This window comes from Octopus bimaculoides, chromosome 24 (genome assembly GCF_046866305.1).
Source record: "Octopus bimaculoides isolate indiv1 chromosome 24, ASM4686630v1, whole genome shotgun sequence".
NCBI classification, from domain to species: Eukaryota; Metazoa; Mollusca; class Cephalopoda; order Octopoda; family Octopodidae; genus Octopus; species Octopus bimaculoides.
This window is the reverse complement of record NC_142951.1, coordinates 33,327,000-33,336,136: the sequence shown is the minus strand read 5'-3', so window position 1 is coordinate 33,336,136 and position 9,137 is coordinate 33,327,000. Positions and strand designations below refer to the sequence as shown.

At 34.9% G+C, this 9,137-nt stretch overlaps 1 protein-coding gene across 1 annotated transcript; it reads right to left on the bottom strand.

Annotated features, from left to right (window-relative positions):
- Positions 1–2,306: 2,306 nt before the first annotated feature.
- LOC106876761 (xyloside xylosyltransferase 1) lies at positions 2,307–6,571 on the bottom strand. The gene is made up of 2 exons (XM_014925448.3): positions 5,920–6,571; positions 2,307–3,071 (listed from the first exon to the last, which is right to left on the bottom strand). Exons 1-2 carry the CDS (start codon positions 6,436–6,438, stop codon positions 2,397–2,399), a joined length of 1,194 nt encoding a protein of 397 aa, XP_014780934.1. The 5' UTR covers positions 6,439–6,571; the 3' UTR covers positions 2,307–2,396.
- Positions 6,572–9,137: the final 2,566 nt, after the last annotated feature.

Sequence of the window (9,137 nt, the reverse complement as noted above, 5' to 3'; positions counted from 1 at the left end):
CTGAACTTTACCAATCAACAACCATTATATAATAACAATATATGAATATAATATTAAAGATAATATATAGTAATATAATAATATAAATAATAATACTATATAATAATAATAGTATATATATTATAATAATGTAAATAATACACATATATATATGTATATATAATAATTATATGTTTTTAATGAAGAAATAGTGAAATCAAATTAATGTTATGTATTTCAATGAATAGCCATTTATTTCATTATCTAGGAGTTATGTTATATAATAAATTTAGAGCCAATTTGCTCTGTCAGACATTCTTAGATGAATTATATAACACTACATAAATCTTGTATGCAGTATGAAATAAATGATAATTCACTGAAACATATGTAACATCAACATGACATCTCTATTCCATTATTAAAATTACTGTCATTTACTCAGCAACGATTATAACATTATCTACTTAGTATACATGTCTTGGGTTTGTGGAATGCTCCTATGATAATTATCTGAAGAATAACCAATCACTCTTTGGATGGTTGAAAGGTGTAGTTCTTACACTACTATTTGAACATCTTGGCAGCCAGGCTCTTGCATAAACTGCTGTTGAGGTGATTGCCTGGATTAAATTAGCTTTATGATTAATATAATAATAATAATAATAATAATAATAATATATATAAAGTGTAAGCGAAGAGGTAGAACTCTTTTGTCTAGCATAAAATCCAAATTTTGTGAGAGTAAGAAAAATATAGCCTGTATACATGACCTTTGACTTTAGTATATTATTTTTAACATAAGCGCAGGGTCATAAATCTTGGTGTAGGAGTCTGGTCAATCATATGAACCCAAGTATTTGGTTGCTGACCCAGGTGGAATTTGAACTCAGAATGTAAAGAGCCACATTTAAATTTTGCAAAGCATGCCGTTCAATGCTTTAATGGTTCTGCCAATCCAACTTAGGATATCACTGGTATTTACTAGTGTCAGCAGATGAAGTGAACCCTGTTTCAGATGCCACCTGAGTATCGCAATGACATCAGGTAAACCTTCTGGGTGATAGACTGGCAGAGTCAGGAGAACATTTATGGCCCTTTGTGTTCTGAGTTCAAATCGTGCCAAAGTCAACCCTACCTTTCATCCTTCCTGAGTCATTTTATAACAATAATGTGAGTATATACATGTGTGTGTGTGTGTGTGTGTGTGTGTGTATATATATATATATATATACTAACCTTGTGAGTATATAAGCAAACTTACATTTGTTTTTTAGAAGCGTCACATGTGTATCATACGATACAGACAAGAAAGTGATATTTCGAATGCAGTATTGCTGTTAAAACAGCAGAAAAATTACTCTTACAAGACGAAGCTGACAACTTTTTTCCGCCTTGTAAGAGTAATGATACCCAATTTTTCTGTTGTTTTAATGGTGATACTGCATTTGAAATATATATGTGTGTGTTGTGTGTGTGAAAACATATATATATATATATATATATATATATATATATATATATATATATATATATATATAAATATATATATATATATTTATATATATATATGTGCGGGTGGCACATAAAAGACACCATTTCGAGCATGGCTGTTTTCGTGCGGGTGACACGTAAAAGCACCCACTACACTCTCTGAGTGGTTGGCGTTAGGAAGGGCATTCAGCTGTAGAAACTCTGCCAAATTTAGATTGGAGCCTCGTGTTGCCATCCGGTTTCACCAGTCCTCAGTCAAATCGTCCAACCCATGCTAGCATGGAAGGCGGACGTTACACGATGATGATGATGATGATGATGATGATGATAAAATCATCGTTTAACATCTATCTTCCATGCATGCATGGGTAGGACAGTTTACAGGACCTGGTCCAGGTAGAAAAACTACCCTAGGCTATTGTGTCTGTTTTGGCAGGGATCTTATAGCTGGATGCCCTTCCTAACACCAACCCCTCCACAGTGTGTGTGTGTGTGTGTGTGTGTGTGTGTGTGTGTGTGTGTGTATGTTTCTATTATTTGGCAGATGTTGCAGAGTAATCCAAAGGCCAAGAGTTTGATAAGTACTAATACATGGAATACTCAGCCTTTTAGTCACTCTGTAACTCCTGCAGATTAATAATATATATATATATATATATATACAGGTTTTGAGTTCTAATTCTATGTGTGTATATTTGTATGTATGTATAAACACGATACAGACTTCCAACAGGGACAAAGCCACATTTTGGAGGATCAGTCACATACAAGGGTGATATAATCAGCTAAACTCCCTCACCAATAAATTTCAGGTCTTGCGCTTATATAAAGAGCCAATATCAGGAATACTTCACTTTGGAATGTGCTCTCTTTTAATTACATAATTTAGATCCTGACCCCCCCCCCCCCCCCCCGCTCTGGTCTTACTCTGGAATTACTGTATCACAGTTGCCATGATAAAGATTGATGTGGCCCTCACAACGATAATAGTTATCGAAAATACTTTCGTAGCCTTTGTCTCGCCACCACTGACAAAGCTGCCGATTCCAAGTGCAAGGAAGCACATAGAACAGCTGCGGATGCTCTAACGCAACCAGCGTGTAAAAATCTTGGTCGCCAAGATGTCCTTTGAACTTGTATTTTTCTGTCAAATTCTTAATGACCTCCGGCTGAAGCAGCGAGTTGTAGAGCGTGGATTCTCGTAAACGATCGAGGTCAAGCAACATGACCCCGCTGTTGAACCCTGGGAAGCCATCAGGGAGTGGTTCACCGACATGGGTGGCCGGATTTTCATTCCGATAATGGTGAAGAATATGCCGATAGACTGGTTGGAGTTCGTGAGCAATCCCAATGACATTGTCCTTGGCGAAGTGGTCAAAGTGTCCAAAGAGTTGGGCCACATCCGCCTGTAGTTTGGTGTCAATGTCCATCATAATTACCTTGTGTAGTAGAGTGGGCATCACTTGATGCATGGCCATTGAGACGAAAAAAAGATCATCGCTGTAATAATCACCTGGTTTAGAAATGAAATGAGATCGGATGTTTCCCAAAATTCCACTAAGCGTCCGAGTGAGACTTTCAATATCGACAGATATCAACTGCAAAATATGAAAAAAAAAAAAAAAAATTGAACAAAAAAAAAATCAGAGGATTAACATTTAAAAGAAACAGAGAAATTAATTTAACTGATAATAATAACGATTTCTTTTTAAGTAGGGTATGATTTGAAGAGATCTGGCTGCTATTACTAGCAGATCGTGAGACCACATACGTGCTTCGTCGTTGACTTATTAGTCTGGTATATTGAATGTTTAGTTATCTCCCTTTACGTACTGCTATATGTGTACTCCCTCCCCCTCTCTCGATTCTTAGTTGTACATTGCATCCTTCAGCAAGGTGCTCCACACTACTTGGACTGAGAACATTGTAGGTTCTTTAACCGGAGTTTCGGATTAATAAGTCCCATGCCACATGGGAAAAGAAAAGGGTAGTTTTTTTTTCTATCCTTTTTGTTTTTACAAGTAGTATTGCTGACTTTCATACAACAGAAATTACGATTTTAGTGGGGAAAAAAGAAATATTTTCCCCCAAAATTTTGATTGTTATTATTATTATTTTATATTTTTAGCATTTTGCTTTTTCCCTTCTTCCGTAACCTTTTTCTTCCTCATGTGACACGGGTCTTCTACCTCGAAACATCGCTGTACTGTTAAGTACAGGACATATTTGCTCGATTCTAGTATACAAGGTGGATTAACTCACAAAGGGATCTGAAATTTAAATAAATGTGTTTTATTACTATTATTATTTCTTTTTTATTTCGTAAATTACAAGATGTGATTTTTCACACCTAACCTACATATATTTCCTTTCTATCTATCTACCTACTGTATATGATGGTAATGTGTTGTAAATTCAAAACGTAACATAAACGAACTATTAACACATTTCGTGACTATTCGACCACCTTGCATAAGCCAAGCAAACAGCTTTATTTATTTAAATATCTGCTGCTAAAGCTGATGGTATACTTACACAAGTGTGCCCTACCCCATCGATTTTGTTTCCTCATAACTTTTAAAAGTTTTTTCCCCATCAAATTCCGATAAAATTTACTCAACACCATCTAAAAAGTATTTGTGGAGAATTTCATTAAAAATATAATTTTTTCAAAAATTACGAGGAAACGAAGTCGACTTACGTGAATTTTCCGAAACTTCTCTTCCCCACTTTCGGAATCCCCCCCCCATTAATTCCGAATATAATAGGAATCTACACCATCTGAAGCTTATTATAGAATATTTCATTAAAAAAAAATTGCCATTTTTCTGAAAGTTATGAGGAAACAAATTCGTGCAGGGGATACGTTTGTGTAGGTAGGACATAACAAACCGTGGAAGATATATTAGAACCCTTATTTAAAAGAACTATAAAAAAAAAAAAAATAATAAATAAGATCAAAGGTAGAACAGTTGTTTTATCTTTTGTTTCAATCATTGGACTACGGTCATGCTGGGGCACTACCTTGATATGGTTTAGTCAAACAAACTGCCTTCAATATATATTTCAAGTTTGATACTTGTTCGATAGGTCTCTTTTACCGAACTAAACAACAATTATATGTTTCTGTTGTTAAATCTTATTGTAGCCTATATAAACTGGTTGGTGGATCTTTGAAAAGGAATCGTACTTCTAGCTTTGGTGGGCTTTTTAAGAGCATTTTTTAAAATATCCCCTCTCTTTCTAAGACTGGTACATTTTACACTCGAACCAATAAATGCCAAACATTTTTTCTGAATATTTCCCACGAGAATATAAAAGTGACTGATTCCATTGTGACCTGTTTGTGATAGCTTTAAGAAACACGACTCTGTTCAAAGCTTACGAAATTTGTGTTTATTAATTTTTCTCAGTGTATGATACATTTTATACATTGACGGGGGATTAAAATTCGATTGTTTATCTATTGATTCTTCCCAATATTTCCCCATCCTTTTGAAGAATTCTTTGATTTGTGAAAGATTTGGAACGTAATCGCTTTCTATTAAATTCTTGTGTTCCTTGTTTTGTTAATTCATCTGCTTCCCAGGGCGTCTACGTACTCCAGTAATTGTCACTTGTTTATAAACTCACCTCTAGGAAAATATTCCATTCTCCTAAATTTTAATCCGATCTCTTTTATTCTTTATTGGAATAATTCTAGGTTCGAAACAATATCGGTGAATAGAAAATTTTTTTTTTCCTCCTTTCCTACGGAATTTTGTGGGTAGACTCTAAAGATATTACGATATCCAACCTCTCTGCATTAAAGGTTGTAAAATTGTGTGCATAACTATAGTTTGGTATCCCAAGAACTCGCTTCCTCATAACTTTCAGGGGGAAAATGTATATATATTTTAACAAAATTCTGTAGATATCTTATCGACAGTGTAGAATATTATTTTTTTTTTTATGATAACACTAAAAAATTAAAAAATAGAGAGGAAATTCGGATCATTCTCTCCTCGACTGAATTTCTTCAAAACACAGGCGAGAGAGGAGAGAATAATTTGGAAAGCATATTTTTAAATGATATTTTGGAAAAATATTTTTTCGAAAGTGCATATAATGTAATGTTAATATTTCAAATATATAAATTTGAAAACAAAAATTTTAATGCGCAAGTAACGGAAATTATCTGGAGCAAAGTCATTTGGGAGTAAAGAATAATTCGAAACTCCTGAAAGATAAATCATTTTAAAATGATATCGAAATAAGCATAATCTACACATTCGAAAGTGCATCTGTGTAAAATTTGATTTAAAAACATACATTTTCAAAAGAATAATAAAAAAATTAAAGTCGACGGCATGGAGCCCTAAAGTGTAGACATACCTTTACATAAAGCTTTATGTTTGTAACTATCTCCCCTTAAAAAGGAAAGGAAAGGAAACTTGTTTTACTTACTTGATACCTGATCCTGGAATTGACAGCAAGAGCAGCACCATCGATGATTTCTCCTGCCACAATTTGGCTGAAACGATCGCCGATGAGAAAAATAACCAATTTACTTGAAGTGTGTTTCAAAATTGAATTCACGCATATCTTCAACTTTTCTCTCAAGCGCGGGTTTTTTTCGATATTTGTGAAAGTGAGTACGATGTTGATCTGGTCTTTAATATCCCGAAACCCTTTTAAATTACCGGAACCAGTCCTGTAATTAAGAGGTTGAGAATGGGAGCTGGACGAACGTTTTACGCCGTCCGAGTCCTGATCTAAGTCTGAAAAAAAGGTATTCCATAATACGAAACAGAAAAACAACAACAGAGAAACGATGAGGACCCCTAATAAGAATTTCCTTTTCAAGTGGGTATCGAAGAAGCTTTTCTCTTTGGTATTAGCATGTCTTTTGGATTTGTAAGTGCGAAGACTCTCCGGTGATACTTCGTTGTCTGAGACAGGTGCTGCCCGGCGCCTTTCCGCCATAATTGATTACTGAACGACACAAGCGGCCCTTCATGGTCCTCACACACGTAATTGATGACCTCAATGGCTCTTTGTGTAAACGTTACCAGAGGTACGTGTGCGCGTTTGTGTGCGTGTGTGTGTGTGTTTGTGCTTGTCTGTGTGTATATGTAAGTGTATGTATGTATGTGCGCGCGCGCGCGTATATGTGTTTCTCTTTTACATGTTTCAGGCATTATACTGCAGCCATGCTGGGGGTACCGCCTTGGATTCTTAGTTTAACGAGTCGACCCCTTTTTTTTAAAGCTTGGTACTTATTCTATCGGTATCTATTGCCGAACCACTAAGTTACGAGGACGTAAACACACCAACACCGGTTGGTGTGTGTGTGTGTGGGGTGAACAAAGATACATAGACACTCACACTCACACATATACGACGGGCTTCATATAGTTTCTGCCTACCCAATCCACTCACAAGGCTTTGGTCAGCCCTAGGCTTAAGTCACTTGCCCAAGGTGCCACATAGTGAGACTGAACCTGGAACCACGCGGTTGGGAAGCAAACTTCTTACCACACAGCGACTCTTTCCTACTATAGGCACAAAGCCTGGAGAGCGGGGGGGGGGGTAGTCGATTACATTGACCCAAGTGCATAACTGGTACTTTATTTTATCAACCCACAAAAAGATGAAGGACAAAGTCAACCTCAACAGAATTTGAATTCAAAACATAAAGATGGACAAAATTCCACTAAGCCTTTTGCACATGTGATAATGATTCTGTCAACCTTATGTATATATATATATATATATATATATATATATATATATATATATATATATATATATATATATAAGGAGGCATTTGTGTATATATATTACACTGTATACAGGGTGCGGAAGAAAGGTTGCCCTGATTTCAAAGGTTAATAATTTGAAATCGGGGCAAATTTTCTGCTGCACCCTGTGTATGGGAGAAATTGTTCTATACTGTGCTCATATGTGTTACAACTAAGAAAAAAGAAAAAAAAAAGCGTGGCTGTGTGGTAAGTAGCTTGCTTATCAACCACATGGTTCCAGGTTCAGTCCAACTGCGTGGCACCTTGGGCAAGTGTCTTCTACTATAGCTTGTTAATCAATAGATCAGTCATTCATTCTTTAGTCAGAATGAATGAACTATGTGGTCACTGGCCCTGCTAGAAATACCAGCCAAATTTCTCCTTCAAACCAAAACTTACCACCTTAAAAACAGGAAAGTCACATTGAATAATGCTGCCCTGGATACATTATTTGAAAACAAAATGTGTTCGTCATGGATGAAATACTTCGATGATCAGAGTTGGCCTAGGGCTAAACAACATAGATCTATCGTAAGATTGTTAAAAAAGCTGGCCTATTTTAAATAGCACAAGTAAACATTTTATCTAACTTGTTTAGCTGACATAAATGCATACATATATATGTTTGTGTGTGTGTATGTGTTTGTGATTTGACTGAAACTTATTGTAAACATAATGTATATTAAATTCTAGTCAATTTGGAATTTGAAACGAATACATTTCTTATCTCAACTTTATGTACACAAGCATATCGGATGTCCTATATCTGGCAATGGTTTTTACTTGTTGACAAACTGACACACACCTTGGTTCTATGACACAAACTCACTATTTTAAAATTACTTAAATTAAAACCTTCCATCAAAATTTCATATTAAATTTTGTTCCAAACACTAGCTATTTTTGCTAAATTCTTCATTATTTTCAAACTGAGACAGAAAGCCATATATAGCTTTGGTGTGTAGGTGCATTGTTTATTTCGCTTCAATCAGCTGCATACTTTGTGGGCGAATATGATTGGCCATCTAAATCCCCAGACACCTTTCCTGCTAAACCAGAAGTCCCTTCTCTGCAGACCAGCTCACTATGTAGCCCACAGTGAAGTTCTTATCTACAGCTCATCTGTTATCAGCCCATGAGCAGTGCCCTACACATGTATTTCAACAGGAATATGGTGTCAATAGTATTAACCCTTTTGACACCAACCCACCAGAGACTCTACTTGTTCTGTGATACAAACTTACTGTTTTAAATAAAACCTTCAATCAAAATTTCATGCTAATTTTTGTTCCAAACCCCAGCTGTTTTACTAAATTATTCATTATTTCCAAAATTGAAACAAAAAGTCATGTATTTCAACAGGAATATAGTAACAAAAGGATTAACTCTTTTGACACCAATCTGCCTGAGACTGCCCATAAGTCTGTGATACAAATTTCTTGTTTTAAAAGTAATCTAAATTAAAATCTTCCATTAAAAAATTTCATGTTACTTTTTGTTTCAAAAACCAGCTTAGTAATGACAAAATTATTTTACTAAATTCTTTGATATTTTCAAAATTAATTGAAACAAAAGCAGTGGATTTTAACATATGGTAACAAATAGGTTAAATGGTGCACCATAGATTTTCAAAAAATGTATTTTAAGATATAGAATATCCCAATGCTTAAATGATTGAAAAATGTTATTCATGATGTCATTATATAAAAGTGTGTTTAATAAATCAAGATAACAGTTTTCTACAAATTTTTTAAAAATTAAAAAATTTCTATATTTTTTTCTTTATTTTCCGTGAGGAATGCACCAATGATATTTTATCTGATATTCAGTGCACCATGAAGACAAAATGGTCGACAACCATTGATTTATGGTTGATTAACC

Excerpts from the sequence above, each read along its gene's own strand:
- LOC106876761 (XM_014925448.3), bottom strand. The coding sequence starts at position 6,438 with ATGGCGGAAAGGCGCCGGGCAGCACCTGTCTCAGACAACGAAGTATCA. Across the intron at positions 3,072-5,919 it reads ATTCCAGGATCAGGTATCAA|TTGATATCTGTCGATATTGA; the intron begins GTAAGTAAAACA and ends CATATTTTGCAG.